Source organism: Porites lutea, chromosome 2, assembly GCF_958299795.1.
Source record: "Porites lutea chromosome 2, jaPorLute2.1, whole genome shotgun sequence".
NCBI lineage: Eukaryota > Metazoa > Cnidaria > Anthozoa > Scleractinia > Poritidae > Porites > Porites lutea.
Genome location: NC_133202.1, coordinates 41,849,949 through 41,877,548, shown reverse-complemented (window position 1 = coordinate 41,877,548; position 27,600 = coordinate 41,849,949). Strand labels below are relative to the sequence as shown.

The following is a 27,600-nucleotide window of genomic DNA, read 5'->3' as shown; positions in this document are numbered from 1 at the left end:
CTTCTTTTTGGCCACTATTACAATGATAGTTAATACTAAGTATTTGCATTATATTATTTACTTAATTGAAAAGAATTTTAGTGATGTGCTAGTAGGGAAGTCACGTACATTTTCTTTTTACATTAACGCTAGAGAGGCTATTTCATTGTCTCATTTTGGCAGACTTTAAGACCATTTGCTGTAAAAAAAACAACAAATATTCAATAAAAAGTGTCCATTGTGACTTATGTTTAATTAGTAAGTCAATTTAGTTTCAAGAATTATTTCAAAACGTCAAAAAATGATGATCAGTGGGAAATGGGGAAACTTATTTTACGAAAGCAAAAACTGATTTCTTGTTTTTAACTAAGAAAATACAAAACTTTCCTTACGCTGCAAATTACGTCAACCTCTATAACAAACATTTGTATATATTTTTTTATTACATTTATGTGACAACTCTACAGATCAGCTTTTCCATTATTAAGTCGTCTTGTATTGATCATTTCTTTTACTTTTCCCGTCTGGAATTCTTGGTTTGTAACCACGTGACAAGGTGGCAATTTTTTTTCGAAGAATTTATATGAAAATGGTTTTATTCAGGGTTCCCAGAGGAGAGAAATGCTTTTGTTCTTTTAGTGACCACCAACATGGTCGTCATCGCAGAGGTGCTGGGTACCAGTCGGTTTTTTTATGGGATAAACAACACGAGACCCATATAGTCAGAAAGAGCAGCTTGAGATTAACAACATTTTCAAGTTTAGTCGGTTTATCGGGCCTATATTGAACGAGATACAGCCATTGAAAAGCTCCAAAATTTACTAAGAAATATACAGACGTCCGACGACGTGTCCGGCAATCAATATATCTCTTAAAAATTTTCAAGTTTATAAATAGCTGTGTCTTGTTTAACATTGGTCCAATCGACATCAAACTTCAGATCTTTCACTACCTCAATGTGCTCTTTCTGACTATGTGGGACTCGTGTTGTTTATCCCATATTAGTAAAATCCATCTAGTGGTCTATTATCAATGCTGCGTTCTGATTGGTTGAGCTACTACTAGGCTATATGTTATAGCCCACTAGTAGCGAAAAGCGCCGGCTTTTTGGCGGCAAAAAAGGATTTAAGTCTAGCTTTAAGCAGCTACATTTTTTTATTCTCGATATTTTTGACCAACTAGTTGGATTTTACTAAAACAATTATTCCTCTCGCCCTCATGGCCTCTGAGTCAATAGCCCATTCGGCCTTCGGCCTCATAGGCTATTGAATTGACTCAGAGCCCATTCGGGCTCTACAAATAATTCTTAAATAAACCGACTTGTACACAGCCCCTCAGGTACACTGCAAAACAACCGTACTTTTGCATATTCAAGTACACTGTACACACGAACAATTAAACAAAAGCTAAAAACGGGAGCCTGAGTAAGAGCCTCACACCCGTAAGGCGTGTGAGGCTCTTACGCTGCTCTTACTCTCCTCTAAACCAATTTTGAGAAAAAACCCGACTGTTTTGCAGTCTACCCCCGGGGGAATTGAGTTTTTAAACTTACGAATTTCATAAAGAGTTTGATGCTGTTGTTGTTATTACATTATTTTACACCTTTACAATTTACTTGGACCTAAGGTTATCCCAAAAATGACATACTGACAATGTTCTCATTCAGCATTTTTGCAATTAAAAAATAATTTCCAAGGATTTTTGTAGAAAAATATCATTTTATTTTGACTATTTACTTGGTTCATTAAATTTAAAATTTAACCGCACATTTTAGCTCCGCCTGCCTACGCTTACAAATAAAATGTTGTCTCATCCTTCTGGTAATAAAAAAAATGCACCACGACATCTTTTCTGATAAATTTGACTTAACAAAAATAATACCTTTAGTTAATAGATATAAGTCGTGAAAAGAAAGTATTACTGGTCACAGTATCTAAGGCTATGCTCACACGATACTGGACTGCTTTTCATGGCGACCGACACGAATGCTATCCTGTATAGAGTGTTTTCACATGACGTCACGGCGGCTATGTTGGTGTCCCAAAACTATAAAACGGCGGCCATATTGGTGTCCCAAACCAATCCTGTGGGAGTTGAACTCTTTTCTTATGCAAACGCTTTCTTTTGTTTTAATAAATTTGCATAGATGCTGGCCACGTGAGTGAAAACACTCTATAGTATGAACACCTATCCGATATGTGACTCTCCACTTTAGAAATCGCCGTTTGGCTCCGTTAAAGAAATCGCGCTGAAATCACTGTTCCTGTGCGTGAATAGAAGCCCTATTTAAAGTTATGATCTTCCAATGATGCTGCCTTGCAAAGATCCGGCAGCGGTTTGGTAAAGCCGTCCCGGCCATTCAAGAAATAGGTTAGCATTGTTCCTTTTCCCTGAGAGATAGAAACAAGAAAAAAACCACATCGTAAATTTTTGATAGTTTAATTAATTAAACGTTTTTTCGAGTGAAGTAAAATTGAAATAAATGAGTCTTCTGTGAGATAAATCCAAATATGTAATTTTGAGTGGCGTAACGACGGAACATCAAAAAATAACAGAAAAGTGAAGTGTGAGATAAATCCAAATATGTAATTTTGAGTGGCGTAACGACGGAACATCAAAAAATAACAGAAAAGTGAAGTATTCCCTTAGTACCAGCTTTATGTACCTAATTCCTTAAATGTTGCTTTGGAAACGGGTCATTGGCAATAGACATTGGGCATTTGGGCATTTCGCGGGAATTCATTGCAATGATTTGCTTGAGTCGCAATTGACCAATACCCAAAGCGACCTCTTTTGAATCAGGTATATGTGTTGTGGTTCAATTTTTATTTTTATTTCCCTTTGTTCTCGGGTTTGGTAATGTATGATGAGTTTAAAACAGAGGAAAATAAAATTTGAACTAAGGATAAGATTGAACCACAACATATACATCAAATACTTTTGATAAGGGTCTTTTAGATCTTTTTCTATGGGCTATGTCAGGTGGAAATACTTTTCGTGAAATCTAGGTAAGTTCAAAGCAAACCAAAACAAAACTATGGTAATTTGTTTTTGAAGGTACGAAAGAGTTGGGGGCTCCTTTAATAAAAAAAAAATAATACGATAATTGTTACCTTCATTGAGGTCCAGCCTCTTTCCTCAGTGTGATAACCACCGATCATATCCAATAATGATTTGCATTGAGAACTGAGATGGATCCTAAGAGCTGAAAAGAAAACCATACTTAACAATCACCCGGTAGCCTGATAGCTGTTCTGTAGTTTTGCATATTTTTAGTGGTTCGGGCGCCAATCCATTATATAAATTTGTTTCTTTAGTCAAGAAATTATATCTAGAAATTTATGGGTCTTTCTGCAACAATGTCTTCACGTTTTTTATCAGTCCGTGGCCGTACGGCTCTTCGATGAGAGCTAGTTCATCAGTGGGGGAGGGTGGGACGCGACAAAAAGAGTAAAAACACATTGCGCGGACACCTATTAAATTTCCGCGGATTATATAGGCTCAACTGTGAGACTATTTTGTTGCGGAGTCTCTCCCGGGAATAGTGGCGTAAATACAAATAATGGAAGCTAAAAAAAAAACGGTTGCCTGATTTGTCACAAAGACAATTACCATCAATGTTAGGTTCTTCCACAATCTCAAAATTTAATAGAATAATAAACGTTTTCAATACTTTCTGTCACTTCAATGATAACTCACCTAGTCCACTAGACTCCATTCGGGAGGCTGTATTTACAGTATCACCAAATAAACAATACCGTGGCATCTTAAGACCCACAACCCCAGCTACACATGAACCTGACAGACAAATCATAATATAAATTGATTTTTTTGCCTATTTGTCCCTACGCAATTTGCAAACAAAAATGGCAGCCGGCAAGTTAATCAGGTCGTATCAGAATTTGATTACGGAACTACGAAGTCGCTTGCAAACGAAGATTATCAACTTTACAATGTAAAAGAAAGTAATCAAATCTGAGGTGTCGCCTGTTCGGTTTTCACGCTGTTGCCCTCAGTTGATCTTGTATTGTCAATAGCTCACCCTCGATACACTAAAATTCGAACATGACTCTGAGGCTTTCTGATCATTTTTCTTTATCTGATTTGGTTTTCTTTGTGCTCAAGTCTCTTCTGGGAATTGCTAGATATGGAGTCGTAAAACAGTTGCAATTTTGTCCCCTAAAAGTCTCGGTGTCATGTTAGAATTTTAATATATCGAACGTGGATTATTGGTAGCATGAGGAAGAAGAGCTATTAATTTTTATATTGTTATATAATTGCCCAATCACGTGACTATATTTTATCATATGAATATCATACGAATGGATCTTGAATACCGTTGGTAAGCAATGATCGATAAAAGAAACTATTAGTAGATGATTTGTTTCCAGGTGTTTAAAAATCAAAAGGAATAACTCGCGCGCGTTACTGAGATATAACGTCAAACCCATTTAACCTAACTTACCTGAATGCAGCCCAATTCGTAGCTGTAGCTGTTTCTGTGTTTGATGTTTGATTTTAAAATTACACATATCACTCAACAGATCTAAAGACATGTTTGCTATCTCTCCTGCATGTTTGATACCATTTCGGTTTGGCAAACCAGACACCACCATGTAAGAGTCACCAATTGTCTCAACCTAAAAAGAATACAAATAAACGTAAAAGTATAAATTATTTATTTTTTATCTTAGCAACCGTTAATCTTTTATGGCTGAAAAGATATTAACAACATTTATGTTGACAGTAGAGTTGCCATCACTGTAACGCGAGAATTGACAATCACCAATTTCTAATACATGTATTGCAATGACGAAATCGTAAAAAAGTAGAGCATTTTACCTTGATAAAACACTAAAGTGACGCAGATATGTTATAGAAGCATTGCTCGGGCATTCCAATAATAACTTAACAATCTAGAATTCAAGTTTATTTATGCTTACCTTGTAAACGTCATGACAGTCTATGATGTTATCAAAGCAGGTATAAAGATCATTTAGTAAGTTTACGATCTGTGAAGAAAAAAGTTTTCTCTGAATACATTTTATTAACACCTTTTTAGTGTTATGTGTTGCACATAAACTAACCTTATTTAGTTCTCTCACTTTACTGTTAAAACGTTTCTCATAAACTTTACTTGTCAGTTATAAAGGTCTCGCTGTTACGTGGCACCTCGTAAAGTGACATGAAAAGAAAAGGCAGAGTGAGCTTATTAACTCAGAATTTGCAAAATGGACAAGACGCTGCTCTCGCGTCCCTTAAAACTCTTCCCTGACTTAATAAAAGGACTAGGGGGGTTTGCCTTGACAAAATAAAGCCAACATTGCTGTTTAACCAGTCCCTGGGTTAGTGTGAGTTACCTCCATTGGTTTACTATCAGAGGCCAGTGAAGTAAAGCCGACGATATCACTGAAGAATATGGTGACCTGATCAAAAGTTTCTGCTGTCACTGGTTCACCGCGTTTTAACTGCTCTGCTACACTCCTGCATAGGATCGATAATAATTTTAAATTACTACTAATCTAAATTACTTAATGTACTGAAGATAGAAAACGGAGCTTGCCAGTATGATGAGTTAACAAGTCATATTGTCGATACATATGCTGTATATGTTGTTGCTATTTCAAGTCAAAATATTCTTTTTTGCTGTGATTTAAGATCGCGAGCTTAAATTTCGAGAGAATTTATTTTTGCGATTTTTTTGCAATCGCGAAAAACGCGAAATTAAAGACCCGCGAAATTGATTACCAATATGGTGATCACTGAAAAAGGTGACTTGGTAAATAATTTAAGGGAGATTTGGCGCATTAGAAGATTTGAAACAACAGACGCTTTCTTCAGTTTTAAATCTCAGTTCAACCCATTTCGTCGTCCGCCTCAAATGTCCGATGTCAAATGTCATGAATTGCAAACCAAAAGTTATAACAACATTAGTGCCAAGTAAGCTTTCAAAGGCAATAACCAAGTATACTGAATCACGAAAACTATAATTATTAGCCGAAAAATTCTTACTTTGGTAACATTCTGTATAACAAAGCGTCGGTTTTTAGCTTTTCCTCCTCCAGTTGTTGTGTTCTTTCAAGTACTGTTTCTTCTAGATGATCTGTGTATTTTTCCATCATTGCAATCATATTGTCCATGATGTTGATCTCTCTGCCGGCAAAAACAAAAACAACATGAATTGCGCAATATATTCTTAAAAGTAAACATCGCCCTTACATCCTCTTTTTATTGGTAAAAAAATCCAACTAATAACTTCCGACACTTGATTTTGAGAAACCCTGAAAAACATGTATCGACGGTGTGATTTGTCTGATCTTTTACGTTCCTACTACCCTCGCTTAGGCCCCATTTTTATGGAAAAAAGTTGTCCCGGGAAAGTTGGTCACCTAGCCCATACGAGTTAATTTTAGCGTGCATTTATATGAGAATAAAGTTGTCATGACTTTTTTGCTTGAGCCAAAAGCTGACAACAGCGCTCTCGCATGCTCTGATTTGTCTTGCCTTGACCGAGTTGAGACGGCTGGGCTAGACTGCTTGCAGTCCGCCTTTTCTCTTAAAATCCGTCTAGTTCTTATCTCATCCAGCGCGATTGCAAACCACGACGTCGTTTCTCGCGGCTCGCGGCTTTGCCGCTCGCGTGCTTAGGTTTCGCGTGCAGTAACTTTGCAAAGAAAAATAAGAGACTGCTCGCAGTTTAGCTGGGCGAGCCAAAGTGTTTATGTCTGGAAAAGTTGTCCGGCTAAGAGGGTGACCCGCTAGGTGGGTCGCCCCTTCTCACCGATCAGGCAACGTTTAGTTTCTCGATCATGTAAACGGCTCGCTAAGGTTTGTAAGAAAAATAAATTGACTGCAAAGGACTGTAAACGAATATCGGCAGAACGTGGGATCTAGAGAAGACCTGATCAGCAAAACACATTAAAAAACACACATTGAATTCTGCAAAGCTGATCGTACCACGTGAAAATTAACTTTGCAAGACATCAACACGACACCGAAAGAACCAAAAACAGAAAACACGATAATGGTGAATTAACAGCTGTCTACGGCTACAACCCGGATCTGTTTTGGGTTCTTTCAGTGTCGTGTTGATATCTTGCAAAGTTAATTTTCACGTAGTACGATCAACTTTGCAGAATTCAATGTGTCTACTTTGTAAGGAAATGTTGGAAAAGTTGGCCCACCCAGGGTCGCTCGGGTAGGCGAGTGATTCTTCTACCCAGGCCAAGTTTTCTCCACATAAGCAGGGCCTTAGTAAACTTCTGTAATAAGCATCTTATTAACTTCTCCCCTCTTACCACAATGTACTTACTTTCCATTATTTATTTTCTTGATTGTTTGAAGAATGTCACTAAATTTCGGCCTAATAACTGGATCTTCATCCCAACAAGACCGCATCATTCTCACAAAGAAGCTATCATTATAACTGTTTGGTATAACAGGACGGAATGGAGGATTCTCTCTCCCCTGCACTCTGACAACAATTGCTGCAGACAAAAATTTTAAAATTTTATCGACAAGGAAAGTCTAAATGCCGTGTGTCTGATTAAAACCCTCTGTAAAGGGGAACCTCTCTCAGGCGGATAGCACATACTTAACGAGAAACTTTCTGGTTAAAACATACGAAAAGCAGGTAATTAAATTGTCTTGTTTATTTGGAAAATGTCCTCATAGCTAAAGAAACCGTATGAAGGTAAAAGAAGATATTTAGAAATTGTTTCAAGATTCCTCTCCTCTAGAGGTACTGGACAAAGATTTAGACCGGGCAGAATGGGTGGTGGGGGGGGGGGGGGGCGGAAAGGGGCTTCGTCCCGAAATTTACTTTTCTTGACTGAAAAGACACCGTCTGGAGAATACCTTCTATTTAAAAATGGTATCCCCGCTTTTCCTATCTACTTACGTACACTGCACCCCTTTTCTCAATCCTTTGAATAAAGTTGATGAACCAATTAATTAAAATGATACTACCACACGGTGCACCTGTTTGAAATATTTTACTGACGGCTCTTTAAACAACTAGGTGACAAATTTCCAAGCCTGAAACCCTCCTCCCCTTAAGGGCACATTTTCGTACTTTTACTCACATCTTGGGGTTCCTAATCTCCTCCTACGGGGAGATCTCTTAAAAGAGGAAGAAAGAATATGATTTAAATTTTTATTTCTGCAGCCGTTTCATTGATATAGCTAAATACTAACTATTAAAGGTAATGTTAAGGACGTACTCTTTGCGTCCATAACGTCGTTTTTGCAATATGGAAGATCTCTTAGTAGAATCTCCTGTGCTATAATGCCATAACTGTATACATCTCCCTGTTGCGACTTGGATGCACTGTTTACTCCTTCTAAATGCTCCGGCGCACGCCATAACAGACCTGCAATGTGTTATATATATAATTCATGATCTTAACACATCCCTATATTTTACTGCCAGCTTTTAATTTTAACAGTCAATCGTTGAAGTTGCCTGATGAGTGTGGTCCTACAATTTCGGACCATACGAAACAGCACTGTCGCAAAAAACGATCAATGATTACTCCTGAAGCCTGAACTCCTGTGATTGTTAACAGTCAATGCTCTTCAATTAAATGAATTGAGCCCTCTACGAAATACGTTCTACCCAGAATACAAGTAATTCACCCTGATCAATATAAAGAAAGATGTTGTTCACCGTGAAATGTTTATGTCGTTTTACTAAAGACAGTCACTTTGTTATTGATCACTAAGTTTCGACCGCACAGTGCTGGTCTTCATCAGGCGATGGTATCAATAAGCTATCGATTACCTTGAGTGAGTTTTGTAATGCACCAATCGTAAGCAACCACGGTGCAACCAATAGTCCCGCACATCAAATCGACCACGAAAAAGTATAGCGAATCCTCGCGTTATTTTACTCGTGTAAAGATGTTAAGGCTGGAAATATTGAATATGGATGGTTCCTGGTATTTACCATTATATTCTGCGTCAATTCCAATACTTGGATCAGACTTCTGTCCTCCTTTAAACTTCTCGAGTCCAATATCAGTTATTTTACAAACCCACCGGCTGTCTATTAGACAGTTGGAGGACTTTAAGTCTCCATGGCAACCTATGGAGCTTTTGTGCAGAAAACTCATGCCCTAAAGAGATTTCAAAAACAAATTGTAAATCAAGAGGCTTTTAAAGAAAAAGGTCCAGTCTTTTTAATGAGGACCTGTTTGAGTCACAAGCCAACGTTTCCCTTCTATTACGCGTTTCATGTACACAAAAAACACAGGTTATATGGGTCACGCTTTTTTTCCATTGATTAAGTGCATTGCCGTTCTCTACGTGGCAAAATTGCAGGTATGTATGTACTAAGGATCGGCCTTAAAAAGAACGGGAAAAAAAACTTAACCAATTTCTCACAAATTTTTGATGAACTCAAATGTTTCGCCCCTGTTTTGCCCATTATTTTACAAGATCAAAGCTTTAGAAGAAACCTGATAAAACGAAGATAAAAGAACTAACATAAAACCAATATGAAACAATCACGAGTGAGTTCTGACACGTTTAAGCTAAAGCTAATAGGTGTTTTACAATAACTGTGTGAATCCTAGCGCGCTGATTGATCGAGAGTTATAGACCATGAAAATGACGTAACATGTCACGCAGTAACGGTTTTGTTTTTGGTTTTTCGGAAAAAAATAAATGTTATTGTAAAAAACAAATCGACCACAATTTTCCATGTCTACACTCTTATAGACCATAGAAATGACGCCATAAAATGTTCAAAACGTTGCAGTGAAACCACTCACCTGCGGCTCGTGGTTCCACTTGAGTTCTGAACATTTTATGACGTCCTCTTCTATGGTCTCTAAGAGTGTAGACCATAGAAAATTGTGCTCGATTTGTTAATTTTATGTAGCATGCTTTGCGCATAGTTTCTTACTCTTGCGATATCCGACGCAAATGATATTTGAAACATCCAGTCCAACTTCATCTTCTCATTGTTTAAAACGTCCTAAATGTGGAAAAAAGACAACTCTTTAGTAAAACCAAAAAGTATATATAGATAGATATCGCATCATGTTGTCGCAATTTTTTTTGCTAAACTGATAACGTCTCAAGCTTGACTTTCAAAACTAAAAACTAGAGGTAGAAACTATTAAGAAAGCAAACTTTACATTTTTATTCATTAGTCATTACGTCTGAGCATGCGCATAAATATTAATCTTAACTTTGTAGTTATAAAGTAATGCACTAGTCACCTGTAGGCTTCCTTTGTTACAGTACTGCGTTAGTATCCATATATTTGGCGAATCCACGCATGCGCCAATGAAACGATTGATATTTACATGTTGCAGGTCAAATACCTAAGACAATAAAACAATCGAAAGTTGGAACAAGAAAATCTACCTTTAAGTTATGTTCACACTAGTACTATACCGGATGGCTTTTGCACAGCTACGAAAATCTTACCGCAAAGAACTTCTATCCAAATACAAGAACCGAGATTTCGGCGCAATTTCTGCTACGGAATGACGCTGCGCCGTGCCGCGCCGATCTCGCAAGTGGAGCGTCACATATCGGATCGATTTTGATTCATTCTTTGCAATGTGAACACCTGTTCGCATTCCCGTGGAAGCAAATAAGTGGGAAATAAGTAAATAAGTGGGAGCGAGCACTGGATTACTGTGACGGAAGTAAAAATTTAGGAGTGAGGACTAGAATTAAGTGCACTAAAGCCCCTCGGCCAACCGCGCCCGGCACGATGTTTGATGTGTGCATAGTTAGTAGAGGGGACTATTAAAATATTTTCTGTAGTGCTTCAACTTCGTCAAGAATGTCTAAAATCGCCTCAAAATCATCGCCAAACAAGAATAAATCGTCTCCTGCATCTGCCTTCTTTGAGAGTGTGTTTGAGTTTGTACACCGTTGCAATCACGTGACAGGTTCGTTCAACATCAGAGACGGCTTGATTGTTTCGCTCTTTAAAGCTTGCCGACTTTCATAATCAGTCCGCTCAACTAACTATGATGTGTGTCAACGACTTGTGCCGCCACAGGCTCTGTTCATGGTATACCGGGTGGCTTTTCGTGTAGGGACAAAAAGCCCTCCGGCATAGTATGAACATAGCCTTAGCTGGATACAGACTAAAACAGTCGACTAAGAGCGTACCGGTAGTTGAAATCAAATTTTCACTTTTCATTTTACAACATACAATTAAGTCCAATTTGTTAGACATCCCTAGAGAGGGATATTTGATTTATTTCCCGCTAAATATGCATTTCTGTATTCTCACTGGGGTATCGTTGGCTCATTTAACTTACTTCCTTTAATTCCATAAGAATTTCTCTTGAAAGGCTTATGTGAGCTTTCCTCAGCTTCTTAACAGCCACAACAATAGACTGTGAAAACAAAGTTAAAGAAATAATTACCAGGGTCTAAAAAGATTACCCATAGTGCATGGTGTGCTGGGTCTGCAGCAATGTAATGTCTGGGTAATGATTATAAGATTGTTAAGTAAATAGTGTTTTAACAAGACTACAAACCACAACGAAACGCAATTGCCTCTCTGTCAAAAATGTTGCAAACTTTCTATAATGTTAATGCTGAAATGAAGGAACACTAACAAAACTTTTGGTAACTTTTTTATGTATATAATAGATTTTTCAGTTAGTTTAGGTCTTCAGTGGTAACTTTATTATTGTCATTATCATTATCATTATCATTATCATTATCATTATCATTATTATTATTATTATTATTATTATTATTATTATATTATTGCAATGTGCTTCTTTCAAGTTGAAGTCGATCACAGTAACACTTAAGTAGTAACAAACCTTATAGACCGCCACACAAGTGAATATTTGTCCTCTAAAATCATCAAAGTCAGCACTAGTTCGACTATTCTGTCGTGAAATCATGCTACCTTCGGCAGAACTTCCACCATACATGCTTGAAATCTGAACAATAAATATATACTTTGTTACTTCTCTAACTTTTTTTTCATAGGAAGCTCACCAATATTGCTTCTTTGCACTTAAAATAGTGACCGTTATCGTCACTATCATCATCCTAATCATCATTATCACGCATCATTACTGTCGTTCCAAAATCATTTTATTTCTAGGGTCGCCGTCAATCGAAGTGAAAGGCTAAGGCTTAAAAATCCATATTAAGGTGGTCAAAAATACTTCGATAACTACAGAGTTTTCCTCAATCATCGTTAGTCAGATCTAAAGAAATAGTTTATTTTGCCTTTGTAACCAACATAATTAAAAAGGGTAATACCAATAATTGAAAAAGAAATACTGAAACGTGAAAGTTGTTATTGTTGTAGTTGTTATTTTGTGGAAACGTCCTATAAGCAATTCCGTTGGAGCGTTGTGTGTTAAGCTGTCTAAAGCTCTAAAAAACATTTGATTTTGAAGAAAACTCAGATAAAATCTGTGGATAGAGCGGCTGACACGTATCGTGGATGACATGGGTTTGAAGCCCACCGGGTAATCAGACTGCTTTTTGTGCTCCACATTTTTTATATGATGAATGTTACATGTTTCTCTCCATCGCGATTCAGATAATAACATAAGCTTCATTTTTTTCCGGCGGTACATAGTGGTGACATTTTGTTTGTTTTCTTACTACACTTCGGGTATCCAAAGGTCTCCTTGTAAACCTCACTTCTTGTGACAAAACTTTCCACTGCTGGCTCAAAAGTGATGCCCGGAACGCTTTTCTCCTAAAGTGAAAAAATAGAACGATCAGTGTATTTATTTCCATTAAAAAACACCATTTTATATAGCGAAATTATACAATGGCGATACTTAATATTGACTAATATATTTTGAGACTGTGACGTCACTTAAAATGGCCGCTTTTATCTCACATTTCTTGATGCATATAATTTACTATTTGCACATCTTTGATTTCTCTTAAAGTCGTCCCAAGAAAAATTGAAGACAGTGCTTATCCAAAACTTTGGCGGGAGGGGAAATCAGGGTGTAGTATGGGAGATGTGCAACTGTCGAATAGGAATAACAGTTAAACATGCAGTCCTTTGTGGTTAATGTTTGTAGTTAAACATCGTTCAACGCTTTTTGCAAGAGAAAATGTAGCATCTAGTTTTCAAAGAATTTTTTATCATCCAACGTCTCGCATGATGAATGACCTATATTAAACGAGGCATGGCACTCATTTGATAACCTGAGCTGCAATATTTGGTGATTAAAAAATTTTGTTCCGAACTAATCATGTGTAGTCCTTCGAGCCGTAAATATTTGAGAAAAGACTATATATAATTACCAATCCAAACTTGTGTCTTTAACCGAAGTGAAATGGTCCTGGCACATGAGTACAATAGAACAACTGGGACCAGCCACATGAAACCTAACCTCAGATGCAAATGCTAACGTCTCGAGCAAAACAAAGAGTTTGACTGAACTGGACGTCGAATATTATCTGTTACGTCCGACAATTATTGTGTAACCAGCCCCTGGGTCGTTGTACAGCTGTATTAGCATCCCCTTCTTTAATCACTTACTTGTAATAAAAGAGAAGAGCAAGTAAAAGAATTGTTATTCCCAGAAATCCTGACGTAATGTACACTGCAATCTTCCAAATTTCTGCCAAAAATAACAAATGTACAACTTGAGAATTGAGCATGACGGTAAAAACTTCCAGGATGTGCCCTGTTCATTAAAAACTCAACTTATATTCAAGGAAACTCGAATTCAAGCTCCGCCCTAACATTGTATAAGCTAAAGTTATGGTGGCATTAGCATTCATCATGATGTTTATATGCTTCAAGTAAAATATGTTGTTGTTTGTAGAGTTTAAGTGGTCCATAAATCACGGTACATGTACAAAACCTTTGCGTACTCTTACTCCGAAATACGATCAATCGAACACACCCTAACTCCACTAAGCCGTTAAATAATATTGCATCTACCTGGAGGAGGGCAAAATTCCCCGTTGAATCCACATTCGGGTCTTCCCAGTGGAGCAACTACACTTCCACCAGGCCAATAAGTTGTTACATTCAAAATTTCCAGTTTCTCCGTGCGACGAAAGTAGCTAGCCATATGAAACAGTTTACCATTGTGAAAGTTTTTCATTTGGAGACTCAATGATCTGTCACCATTTTCATCAATGAAGACAGGCCCAGAAATTCCTGCAAGTTGTAAGATAAACAATATAAATTTTGTCGCATTTAGATTCTCATTACACCCTTTAAGACTTTGTGCCATTTAATCTTGACGGTTTTTTTCGAAATTGTCAGAAGGCAGCCGGCTGGTACCATCTTGAACAGGTCTTCCATTGACTTTCCGCGTAACAAAGAAAAAAAAATGAGCGTCGCTACCGGTGGCGGGTTATACTGTGGCGTACGCGGCTATTGTAACGATGAGATTTTACAAACCTTCGAAACTTCTGTTTGTTAAATGCGCCATAAGTGCTCTCCCATCCGTGAAATTTCCTCCTTTTTGTAGAATTTCATGGACTGCAAGTGCATACAGTACAACAGCATCGTGCAGAAAGCCAGCAAAAATGTCGACCTAAAAGTCAGCAAAAGGAGTGGCATATTTAACAGTGGACGAATGACAAACACTGATAGAAATCAAGAGTGCGCCTTCTAAGAGTTTTGGTTAACTCTGCTTACATTCTCACAAAAAAAAGAGCGAATCAGTTATTAAGCAGCTTAAAACATGACTTCGCCTTTTCGATTAAAAGGCAAAATATAATCACTTAAAAGCAGACGTTAGAGCCAGTGCTTTTATTGATAATCTCGGACTGTTCTGAAGGGTGAAGGTATTACTCACTCCCCGCCCTTACCTGATTTTGTTTTCTCTTTTGTACGTGTGGAGCGAATTTCCAGCATGTCTTTTTATTCTCTAATCAGCATTCAGAATTGAGATGATTTGAAGAGCCAAATCGAAGCGTTCCCTGATGCTATGATGAGTTTTAAATTTTTTTTTAAAAAAAAATTTCTCCCTAGAATCGTCAGAAAGAAAGGGTCTACGAACATGAGAAGAAAAAATGTATGCAGATCTTTATCGCCTGGGCAGACGGATAGGTGGACTTTTGATTCCAGTTTCGTCAGATGGTCGGCTATGCCATGCTGATGAGCCCAAACGCAATCAAACCAGATCCATGGCTGTTTTCAGATGATTTACTTTTAAAACCCGGGCTTTGGTTCAAACCCAAGCTATGCAAAGCGAATATGATGTTCTCTATTTTTTTTCTTTCCCTCCTTTTCTTTATTGAGAAGGGCACAGATTTGTTTTAAAGCAACAGCTACGCTCAACAGACAATGAGATTCTCTCCCGCTACGCTATGTTACAGGGATAGAAAGCAAGCTTTGCTACTATAGGCTACCCCTCTATCCTCTTGTTAAGTGAAAGCAAAGAAGTTAAGTGAAAGCAAAGAAATTTAGACTAACTTACCTCCTCATCTGGGGGCATATGATATCCAAGTCCCGCAAACAGGGGCATTTTTTGTCGAACTTTTTTCTCGAAGGCCTTATATTCTGGGGTAGCAGGAATGTAGTTGGAAATGTCCATGATGCCCTCAAACGCTTCACATGCATCTTTATCCCTTCCGTCATTCCCTTTGCAGGTGTCAATAGTTATATCAAAAGTAAAATAGGCGAACCCTGTGGTTACCATTCCCAAGTCGTACAAGTTGAGCATCATTTGTCGCACGGAAGTTCCATAACCGAGGAGAATAAACACTAAGAAGTGGATGTGGAGAGCATAATTAGCAATTATTGGATGAGGGTGAGCATGATGTGAATAATTATGCAGATCAAGAAGGTTATTTTCTGGTCTAAGGGCCTGTTTACATGGAGTTGGGGGACACCAGGTAGGTGAGGTAACCCACTTAGAAGGGGTTAAAAATTAACCTTCCTTTACAACCCCTCCATCCTAGGGTGCACTTTCTCAAGATTATTGAATGGTCTCTAAGCACGCGACAAGAAAAAATGCTGGCAAACCACGTGTTGGGGTGATTAATGCTCCTCTACACTCACTTGCTGCTCTTGCTGCAACCGTCAGTGCTGTGGCTTTATATTTTAACCTTTAATAATGATGCAAAGCCACCGCCAAAGGGCATTTTGCCCGAATTTGATGTATCCCGAATTCCACCCCGACTAGGCGGGTTACCCCACCTTGAAACGTTCACATGGCAAAATTTGATGCTCCCTTGAGAGGGTTACCCGGTCTGGCAGACCGCGATACCCACCTTGGCGGGTCACTCCACCTATTATGTAAATGTTATCAAATTAAGATGAGAGGTTACATGGACAGGTGCGTTACCTCACCTACCTGAGGACCCCACCTCCATGTAAACAGGCCCTAAGACGGGAACAAACTACGAGATTTGCATAATTATTCAAATCATATAACCAAAGCTCAATACAAAAATTGTTTTATTGCGCAATATGCTAACTTTTAAATAGACTGTTTTAAAAACATATGCCACTTTCGGGGCAGTTTCATAAAAACGAGCGAATATGTTTCATTTCGTGTAGTCTGTTTCTTGCGGCCTGCTATCGTTTTGAGGATGTAATTCAGCTATTTTGCATCCGCAAAGCGTGCGAAATTTTCGGGCCATTTTCTCAAGCATTGTACGGACACAACAGCCGAGACCCTCTTTGCATGATTTGTATTTGTATTTATTTATTTGCCACACGATTACAATAATTACAAAGAAATGCCAAAAAAAAAGTAGGAAGAAATGGCGAGGAGGCCTAAAGGAAACTATAGAGCTTATGTTAATTAGGCCTCCTCAATGACAATTTTTCGAAGATGGCATAAAAATTACGGCGACGGATACAAAATAGTATCAGGTGGAAAATTAAACTAATCAATATTACGGAAGTTTACAAATAATGTTGAATATTAAAAGGCTTTTTCACAAGATTTCTGTTGGAGTATACTAATAATTATTACAAATAAATGCCTTATAAGTTCTCTTTAAAAGGAAAAAGGTGAGGAACCGTTGATGATGTTGGTGTTTAAGGTGTTGTAAAATTTAGGTCCTTGATAAAAACGGAAAATTGTTTGGTTCGAGTACGACAGAAAGGCAGACGAAATTTACACCAGTTTCTTGTATTACGCGAATGAATTTGACTTTGTAAAGTAAATTTACAATGAAATTTTAAAGGTAGAGTATGGTTTTGATAGGAGTACACGAATAAGCCTAGTTGTATTAAGTATATATCATGAAATTTTAAGATACCAAGATTTTGAAAGATTGGATCAGTATGTGCATCGAAAGTGGTTTTAACTATATGATTTCAGTAATCAGGTATTTTTCCTATCATCCGAAGTTTGACTATCCTGGAATAGGTGATGTCACACAAGGTTGAAAGAGACCGAAAAAACGACAAGTTAAAAACGAAAAAAACAAAAGTGAAAATAGACAAGTGCGCTTTATTTATTTAAAGTAAAACCAACTCTTTTGTATTCAGATTAACTTGTTAAGGTTGTCTGTGAATAAAAAAGTCTTCTATCCATTTTCAACGTATACGCATTTGAAAATTAACCTTCGCAACTTGCCAAATTACACTAAAAATAGCCTGAAATTTTCCTTTGCCAAGTTAAAAAGGAGAAAAACAAAAGTGAAAATAGACAAGTGCGCTTTAGTTATTGAAACTAAAATCGACTCTTTTGTATTCAGATTAACTTGTTAAGGTTGTCTGTGAATAAGTAAGTCTTCCATCCATTTTCAACGTATACGCGTTTGAAAATTAACCTTCGCAGCTTGCTAAATTACACTAAAAATAGCCTGAAATGTTTCCTTTGCCAAATTGAAAAGGGAAAAAACAAAAGTGAAAATAGACAAGTGCGCTTTATTTATTTAAACTAAAACCTGGACTCTTTTGTATTCAAATTAAGTTGTTAAGATTGTTTATGAATTAGTAAGTCTTCTATCCATTTTCAATTTATACGCATTTCAGGAAGCATTAATCCCCGTAACTTGCTAAATTATATACACTAAAAATAGCTGAAATTTTTTACCTGTGCCAATTAAAACCTTAATGATTCCTTTCAATAGCTATTACGTAAATGTTTTGCACTAAAGAGGAGTAGTGAAGCCAATTATCTTAAAATATTCTTCTCGCGTTCCATAAACAACTCCTGTGTTAAATTTTCAAGCACGTTTTCATGAGAGAGCACGAATTTTTTCCTTTCAGTTTATACACGTACTGTCATGGAACTTTTTCTTTTTATTTAACGCTCATCCCCCTTGAATTCGGAAAAAAACAAAAGAGAGCAGATCAATTAAGAAAGCATCGCTTACTCAAAGCAACTCCAGGCTTTTAATAGAAGCCTAACATGTGAAAACTCATTTATGGCTTATTTTGCATTTAAGCAGTGAATTCTTTAATATAGGCACCCATCTTGAAGGCTATATTAGGCCGAGGGTCTGAACTGGAACCTTTTTCACATCTCGACTTACTTTTGGCTCATATTCTGAGGGGCTTCTTTTCGAAATTTTAAGGCATTTCTGTCTCAAAATATATAATTATACATCGACGTTTACTTTCCGTCGCTATTACCAGCCGTTGTTTATTTTATTCGTTATCAGATTTAATAATACATGTCAATAAAAACGACAAAAGTTTAAATTGCTTTTGGCAAACGCGGAGTTTGGCACGAAATTACGTCCGGTAAATGTCAATGGTTCAAATTATACAACCCAGCTGGAGTGGTTTTAAAACGCGACATTTGGTGAAAGGTTGTTAAATTTCCTAGGTTTTCAAAGATAGATGTTGTTTCGTTGGGACAGTAGCAAATCCATTTGTAGTTTTAGGAATTATTTTTTCATTTAGTCATTTGCCTAAAAAATAAATATTTTGCAACTAAATTTATCGAATGAAGACACTTCAATGCATAATTTTAGGTCATTCGAGTGTTCCCGTTTTCAAGTGTTCCCACATGCGGTCCGGTACCCTATAGTTCATTTGATTAGGCGCCCCTTGATTTTGGTATTGAAACAAAGTAGGCACTTAGATCACATAGAGAGTTTTCCTGGTGTGGAACTTCCTTTCGAAGTCACTAGATGACTAGATATTGCCTTCCATACAGAATATCGAATGTAAACTTACATTCGCCGTCTGTTCGAAAATCAATGATCCAAAGAGGTCCGGGAGAAGTGTTCATTTATAAAAAAAAAAAGCCGGACTGAAATTTTTGGGCAAATTAATTTTTCTTTTCAGCAATAATTGAGATAAATAATATTAAATTTTCTTGTTAAAGCATAAATAGGATTTCTATGGGGGACGCATGAAACCGTAATTGTAGTAATTAATCTCTGTTACGGAAATCATGGAAAAATCGACACCACAACCACAAGCTTTTTAATGCTGTGGATTGAAAAGGGGTTACCAAAAAAATTTCCTGTTTAAAGTGGATTTAAGACTTACAAATGATAACAATATTAATAAATGTAGCTGTGAAATATCTTTTTGTCCTTTATGCATAATGATAAAAAGCGACAAAACATTAGCAACATATTCAAATGACTCATTACCAAACAGTGCCGCGAAAATGACTTTGTTTATGTTTTTCTTTTTGTCACCGCAAAATTCAGGTTATTTTCGTGGTATTAATCCAGTTATCGGTAGAATATTAAACGTTGAACCATTTGATAGGAAAACTTCTTACTTACCATGGGCCACTTCTCTTGCGGAACGAAACATGCCCTTCAGTTGTTCATCTGTTGTAATGCCTGGGCTAAATACATGAAAATAAGACACCGAAAATCCACCACCTTTGACATCGTCGATTTCTTCCTTTATAAAACTAGCAGTTTGCGACCAAATACTCTCTGTGGAGGACACAATGGCAACTTGGGTCCAGTTATATTTTTTCATGATTTCGAGGAAAAACTTTCCAGTTTCTACGTACGTACCAACCGTTCGAACAAACGTAGGATACTTAAGTTTGTTTGATAAAGTGGACTCACCACAACCGAAAGAAATCATAGGATTATTCCAGTGCGCTGCCAGAAAACCTCCCGGCAAACAGCCAATGGAACATGCGGGTCCAATGTAAGCGTGTATATTTGGTATTTTTGTTTGCAAGTCAGCCATTGCTCTTAGGGTGGCCCCAGTGCTGCATTCACTATCCTTCCATTCGTAAGTTAAGTTATAATCTGGAAGAAGGTTCATTTTGTATTTAATCGTGTCGAAAGCGACAAGCAAAGCGGAAGCCATTCTTGGTCCAACTTGCCACGTTCCGTTCCATGGAATCAAGGCTCCAATTCTTATTTCTTGCCCCAATGTTGACGGCCGAAAAAACAGAAAACAGAGTGCTGTCAACAGCAAAACAACCAGACGACTCGCTGTCATGTCCAGAAATGATAAACAATGATTATCCAAGGTGTAAGCTGCTGTTGGCTGGGACGATGTCTGCGATGTTTGTCTCAAGACCACGTTCACCGACTGGTAATCGATCCATCAGTTGTTTTACTAACCTGTGTGACACAGTCATATTCCCTGTCCATATGATTTGTTTTGGTCGCTAATCACTTTCAAAGAAAACATTATTTTGGAAATAGTAATTTCGGAAACTTACTTAAGGCAAGAAGTAGCTAATGATTAAAACAATTATTGCAGCTGTTTAAACAGATAGCTGTAATCCAATATAAAATATTAGAATACAGCTATCGCGCATGGCATTAGTCATTCGTTTGTCGTATGAGATGAATATTGCTTGAAATTATTCAAATTAATGTCAGATAATTTAAATTCAAATCAAAGGATGCTCTTCCTGTACCTAAATCTATGTAGCTTATCGATGAACAAAGACTATCAATTAACAACAATGATAAGTTTTGTTGTCTGTTGCGGTAAAAAATTGGAGAAAACAGGCTGAAAACAAACTAAAGATCAGTGGGTCGACTCACCTCACCCTTACAAATACCTTAATAGTCAAAACATATCTTTGACGCAATATTTTGAATTGCCAGAGGCACTTTAAACAATAATTGCTGAAGATAATGGAAGTGAAACTCTTGATTTTGATGAACTTGACTTCACACAAATTAAAGAGGTCGCGATACTCTTGTTTTATGTGATCTTAGTCAAATTTTGCGTTTACAGCCGGAGGCAAAGGTGAACGTTCGGCTATAAAACCTGCCCTGGTGATGAAAATGTTGTGGCCTTGTTGCGAAAACGAAGAAATGACCCCGAAGAAAAGACCGAAGACCAAAAAAAAAAAAAAAAAGCCGAAAGCGAAGACCCCGTCGGTTATGCCGTTTCCACGGTCTTTGTTTGTCAAAAAGACCCGATGGGAAGACTCCTGATTTGTTTCCTTTAATTCTACGTCATCTTAGTTTCTCCAGAAATATCCAGCTCTATTTCTAATTTTCCAGATATTCATAAGGCATGTAATCAAAAACATTTGTCATTTCTTCCCATCTCCCAATAACTAGAACTAAGAAGCAGTTGTAGGAACCGTATAAACTTTTGTTGCCGAAATTTTTGTTTCCATCTAAAATTCTAAAACGGCCTTATTGTATGAAGTCTTGAATGTCCACAATCTGCCAACGAAGTTGAAAATTTAACAGTAATAATGGGATACAATGGTTTGTCAAGTCGATCCTTCAGTAAACTTGAAGGATCCAAGACACTTTGGAACTGAAGTTAGTGGTCAAGAATTGCTCTGCAAAGCCACGGAACTCCATATGATAAAAAATGAGAACCAAACTGATTACCGAACACTTCGACGCTCGAACTAGCGAGAAATTAAGAATTGCGAGACCCAGTTAAAGTGATCTGGATCTTAAAATAGGAGCGTGGCAAACAAAGTGATTTTACTTGAACAGTAAAACGGATACTCATAAACAGTGCAAAAAAGCGAGACGTAAACAAGAGAATACAATGGAATAAGTGCATAGTAGTGCGTAGTATTCTACTACCGTAGCTATTTCACGGTTCAAGTAAAATCACTTATCTTTGTTTAGAATACGTACTTTATCACGTGTAGAAACATTATAAAGGGAGCTAAATATTTGTTAAGAAAAAGATGCAAAGTCCTTGAAAAAAAAGGGAAGGGTCTTCGTTTTCGGGTTTTTGTACTCGGGTCTTCATTTTCAGGGGTTTTCGTTTTCGCAAATCATTGTAGGAGAATTTAGTTATACATAGTTACAAAACGATTTTGTATTGTCCCTTTGCCAGATCGAATGATCGCAATATTACCTTAATAAACAACAATCAAATTATACGATTTGTGGTGGATCAGTTCATTGGCAGTACTCTCTACGCGGAACACCAACAACCAACGTTTTGGTTCAGTTTTACCCTGGATTTAAATTTTATTTTACTTGTTCTTGTTTCAAGGTTACAAATTCCTTAACATACATTACCATTCTCAGAAACAAAGGAAAATAAAATATAAACCAGTGAACAAAATACAATACAAATCGCAAATACGGCCATTGCCGTGGAAACACGCCTTATAAAAGTTCAGTTGTCTTAACGAGATTTACTTCAATTGTTTACTGTAAGGTTTTTAATCTTCGATGCATTGGCGCTTTGGACAAGAAAAAATACAGACACTGAAATGTATGAAAAACAAACAAAAAACAAACAAACAAACAATATAAGAGAATTCTAGAACAGCAAGTTCGTCTATCAGAAGGATCTCCTGCTGTATGTGTCTCTCCTGCTACTTGTCATGACCACTTAACTTAATAATTCGAAATTCACCACAGACCCTAAGTTTTTGGATGGAATTCCTATAGAAAGATGCTGATTTTCGCTGCATTCAAGGGATCATGAACTATCACAGTTTAAGGTATTGGTATGCAACATAAATAATACATAGATAATCTTGCAGCAACCTCGTTCCCAGGTTTCTTTCCTACTGGAGACTGGTAGGAGAGAACCCTGGGAACGAGGATGGTCTTGCAGATGACCAGTCCAGAGCATTTGTGCGACACATTAGCTTGACGTCAGAGTGCGAAGTTCCAGAGATCGACCCGCTTTACCGCTATTTAGTCCATGGAAATAGATATTAAAGAGCTGTCTCTCTTTTACAGCAAACTGTTCATCCCAGCGAGTAATAAAAGGGTTCATAATTTTTTTTCATATCTGATTGTTTTTTCACCGCGTATGCTTCACCTTCACTACTCTTGACTGTCAAACAGAAATTTCATGAAATGACAAGCCTCTTGTCACGTTGACTCCAAATTTGCACCGTGATTGGGAAATTGCGGATCAAAACATTTCCAAAAGTGGCAATGCTATGGACTGATGACGCCATAAGTAGCTGGCCAGAATCAAGTCCACTCTCGTAAAAAAGGTTTCATTGCTATATTTTCTATTTTGCCAGTGCCGTATTAAAGGCAGAATTAGGCAAATTAGTCCACTTCTCAGAGGCTTGTTAAAAAAGACTTGAAAGGTAGTTGATGCAAAAAGAATCTACTGCGGCGTGGCGGTTTGAAAAAACATTTTTCATCGATTATAGAAAAGTATCTTTCAAAAAGGCGCCGATGGGAATCGAACCCATGACCTCCTGTTTACTAGACAGGCGCTCTAGCCAACTGAGCTACAGCGCCAACTACGAGTTCATAAAAAAATTTTTGTGTTATGATCTTTTTCGGCTTTATCATGTTATTTATAAATAAAGATGTTTAATCGACACATTCTCGCATTAAAAATGAATTACAATGTGTTTACAAGGTTCGGAAAATTACAAAAACCTAATTGGGACTGGGTTTACAAAATAATTAAAAATAGTGAAACCTACAAGAGTTACATAAATTTCAGTCATAGCTACTAAAAAAAGTTATACTAAGAATTCAATTTTTAAAATTTAAACATTTAACAGTTAATTTTTGAAGGGTGTTGCGTTTGCCGTTAGGACAGTACTAGGGAAAAAGCTTCGCCTAAAACGCTCGGTTTTACATTTAAAAGACGTCCAAGATTTAGAGTTTCTAAGGGAGTAGTCATGTGCAATAGACCTTATCGGGGTTAAGGGTCCGCCTTTGGTAATTTTATCGAAAGCCCTCATACAGAGTTCATTGCGCCTGTCTTTAAGGCTAGCGATTTTAGCACGTTGTAAGGCTTCCTGGTATGAGGATCGAGGGTATATTATCCTTAGAGCTCGCAGTTGGATCCGCTCTATTTCACTAGACAGGTAGGCGGCAAGGGCGTTGTGCCAAACCACGTAACCAGCTGGTAACAGTACTCTAGGACGGAACGTACGAGAGCGACGTAGATAACAAGAAGGTCAGCCACACTAACGCCACCTCTTCGAAGAACACGGATAATGTGCAGACGCTTAGATGCCTTGGATACAATCATACAGGTGTTCTCATTCCATTTCAGATTGTCCTGGATAACTAAACCTAGAACCTTGTGCGAATGAACTGTTTTTAGTACTTGTCCATCGATTCGGGGGGTAGTTGAGGGGGCGCTTTAAAGAAACACACACGTAGCTCTTTACACTTTTTAGCATTAACCTTCATCAGGTTCATCAAAGCCCAGGAGCTGATAGTGTCTAATGTAGACTAAATGGACGCACCACCGTTCTTAGTAAGACATCCGAAATAGAAACATCGTCCACAAACTTCCACAGATTCGTTTCGGGAATGGTTATGGATAAGTCATTGATCATGATGAGAAATAGGATAGGGCCCAGTTTAGTTTCCTGCGGTTACACCGGCATTGACTGGTAGCCAATCTGAAAACGCTTCTCCAAGTTTTACGCATTGTCTTCGGTCTGAGAGGAAACTAATGATCCATGGTATAAGACACCGTCGAACACCTAAATCTACCAGTTTTCTAATCAGTACGTTGTGACTAATACGGTCAAAGGCTTTTGAAAAGTCCAAGAAGCAAAGACGGAGGTGTTTATTAGGTGAATCTAGATAGGACAACCAGGTGTGCATGGAAGAAGTCCGAACACAACTAAATTTTGGAAGAGAATTCATTGCATGTAATTTATTAGTTACGATATGTGCAGTTTTCTGTTGTCACTAAATAAAAAAGTTCTTCTCATACTCTGAATAATGTGTTATTATATACATACAGCGCCCATCAAGATCAACCATCCTGCAAGAGGTCGCTTACAAAATAATAGAATTAATTTGGAGAATTTTAAAATTGTTATTTTTTTCAACATCCAAAAAGAGGTCGCTTTCGCTTACAAGAGGTGGTATTTTACGAGAGGGTCTAACAGTAGCGATTTGACTGTGGTCGCTTATAGGAGGTGGTCGCTTAGGAGAGGTGGTCGGACACAGAGGTTCCGCTGTATCGGATGCGTAAAATTTTCTGGCTTAGCTTCCGATAAAAAAATTATTTAATTTACTCTTCTAACTTTACCGTTTTATTCTCTGCTTTTATCTCTTTTGCTTTTGTTGTTGTTGTATTTTTTAATGCCCTCTTTGTTGCCTGGCGGTTTGGGCGTGCCACATCCGGGGGTGAAGGCTCTTTGAGGAGCAAGGGTGTCGCAGTGGTGAGAGCGCTCGCCTCCCACCAATGTGGCCCGGATTCAAATCCTGGCGTCGACGCCATATGTGGGTCGAGTTTGTTGTTGGTTCTCTCCCTTGCTCCAAGAGGTTTTCTCCGGGTACTCCGGTTTTCCCTTCTCCTTAAAAACCGACACTTCCAAATTCCAATTCGATCTGGAACGCACGGACACGTTTAAACGAGTTCATATGAACTCTTAAGTGCTTCGTGGGTAAAAAAGCAATGTACAATTTTATTTATTTACATTTTTGATCTTGGCCTCTCTTCTTGCTGAGGTTTTGTTTCCTGCGGCCAGGGGTCCCGGCAAACAATAAACATTGCCTTGTTCACGCATACTTGCATGGTTGTCGTTCATTAGTATTTTTTTTTTAAAGAGTCAAAGACCCTACAAATTCCCACCCTTACCCCTTGTTTCCCCGGGGAGGATGTTCCTGTGAAAAGGGCATAATTAGCTGCGTGGTTGCTCAATAATAATTCCTTTAAGCTCCTGAAAAATTTACCAGGATTACTATTCAAATCACTTTTCCGAAATTTTGATTTCATGTGACCCACAGTAGGTAACTGCAAATCAATCATCAGCCTGCGAGCAAGCTCTCATTAGGGCCATTTATACGAGGAAAAATAAGACGCGTCTTAAATAAGACGCGAACTTTCCGTATAAACGGCACATTTCGTCTAAAATAAGACGCGGCTTAGCTAAGACGCGTCTTATTAGATAAGACATGCTCGCATAAATGGTACAGTTCGCGTCTTATTTAAGACGCGTCTTATGTAAGACGCGTCTTATTTTTCCTCGTATAAATGGCCCTATTATGGCCAGCAAAGCGAGCCGGGAGAGAACGCGCGAGCGTTTCCTTTCCCGTGCGGCTCTCGCGTCAATGGACCTTTTTACCCATACGGCGGCCATACTGAATTAATTGGATTTAAGGAGTATTATAGGATGCCCAGGCGGCATGAGCACGATCCGATATACTCGCATCAGTATTTACGTTCGCTTTTCGGGCCGATTTTTCTCTAAGTTTTCCTAGAAAAAGTTGTAATGAGAAAAATAGATCGTTGTGCCTTGTTTGGATGTAATGATGATCGCCTTTTTGCCGAGAAATATACATTGAAGTTCTCTTTTTGCCCGAAAAGCGCGCGTAAATGCTGAGCGAGTGCCCCCCTGGGCATCCCATAATACTACTTAAATCTAATAAATTCGATATGGCCGCCGTATTGGTTAAAAGTTCTATTCAGGGACTTTCCCAAATGGAGAGCTTGCTCATCAGTCACTTGCCTCTCCCCCAACAACAGGCGGGAAAATTTTGCGCAACGCCGTATAATACTGTCTTGTAGTCTGTCAAACTAATTTGAGCGTAGTCATTGTTGTAGATACCGATTTGTTGTAATATAAATTCGTAACTAGAAACCATGGCGCTTTAACACGGGTCAGTTTCGTAGTAGAGCGACCTTGCGTGGCATGCCCAAATCCAAAAGTTAAAAACAAATGAAAGTTAAATAAAATCGGTGAATTTGCACTTTTCAAAAAAGACTTAAAAATACTTTTGCATTTTCAGATCCTTCTACCTATTTATTCGTGAATTTTTTTGTCACATAAAGTGGTATAACTATTTTTGGGGGGTCGTGACTACAAGAGGTTACGTGACTATATGACGTGACTTTATTATTATGGTTGCACTCTTTTTAACGAATTATCTTAATGATATTTCGTGTTTTACGTCTTTTAATCTTTTAATTGAAAATAGTTTTCTATTTATATTATTACCTGTATTAGTGTAATGTTTATATGTTTAGTGTGTTTTTGTGCGTTGTTGCTCAGGGCTCCCATTGATAACAGACAGCTTTTTGCGTCTGAAGGGGCTACCCTGAGCGGTATAAATTAATAAAGGTCCTTCTTCTTCTTCTTCTTCTTCTTCTTCTTCTTCTTCTTCTTCTTCTTCTTCTTCTTCTTCTTCTTCTTCTTCTTCTTCTTCTTCTTCTTCTTCTTCTTCTTCTTCTTCTTCTTCTTCTTCTTCTTCTTCTTCTTCTTCTTCTTCTTCTTCTTCTTCTTCTTCTTCTTCTTCTTCTTCTTCTTCTTCTTCTTCTTCTTCTTCTTCTTCTTCTTCTTCTTCTTCTTCTTCTTCTTCTTCTTCTTCTTCTTCTTCTTCTTCTTCTTCTTCTTCTTCTTCTTCTTCTTC

At 37.7% G+C, this 27,600-nt stretch overlaps 1 protein-coding gene and 1 non-coding gene across 2 annotated transcripts; both read right to left on the bottom strand.

Annotated features, from left to right (window-relative positions):
* Nucleotides 1-1,742: 1,742 nt before the first annotated feature.
* Nucleotides 1,743-20,684, bottom strand: LOC140928655 (atrial natriuretic peptide receptor 1-like). The gene is made up of 20 exons (XM_073378434.1): nucleotides 19,615-20,684; nucleotides 15,384-15,670; nucleotides 14,360-14,495; nucleotides 13,892-14,113; nucleotides 13,484-13,565; nucleotides 12,586-12,682; nucleotides 11,784-11,906; nucleotides 11,268-11,345; nucleotides 10,206-10,310; nucleotides 9,887-9,958; nucleotides 8,927-9,095; nucleotides 8,202-8,351; nucleotides 7,292-7,466; nucleotides 5,992-6,132; nucleotides 5,340-5,463; nucleotides 4,923-4,991; nucleotides 4,445-4,619; nucleotides 3,679-3,777; nucleotides 3,093-3,184; nucleotides 1,743-2,369 (listed from the first exon to the last, which is right to left on the bottom strand). Exons 1-20 carry the CDS (start codon nucleotides 20,294-20,296, stop codon nucleotides 2,262-2,264), a joined length of 3,186 nt encoding a protein of 1,061 aa, XP_073234535.1. The 5' UTR covers nucleotides 20,297-20,684; the 3' UTR covers nucleotides 1,743-2,261.
* A 2,750-nt stretch (nucleotides 20,685-23,434) lies between these two features.
* Nucleotides 23,435-23,508, bottom strand: Trnat-agu (transfer RNA threonine (anticodon AGU)). Its single transcript has one exon. It is a non-coding gene; the product is annotated as a tRNA-Thr (tRNA).
* Nucleotides 23,509-27,600: the final 4,092 nt, after the last annotated feature.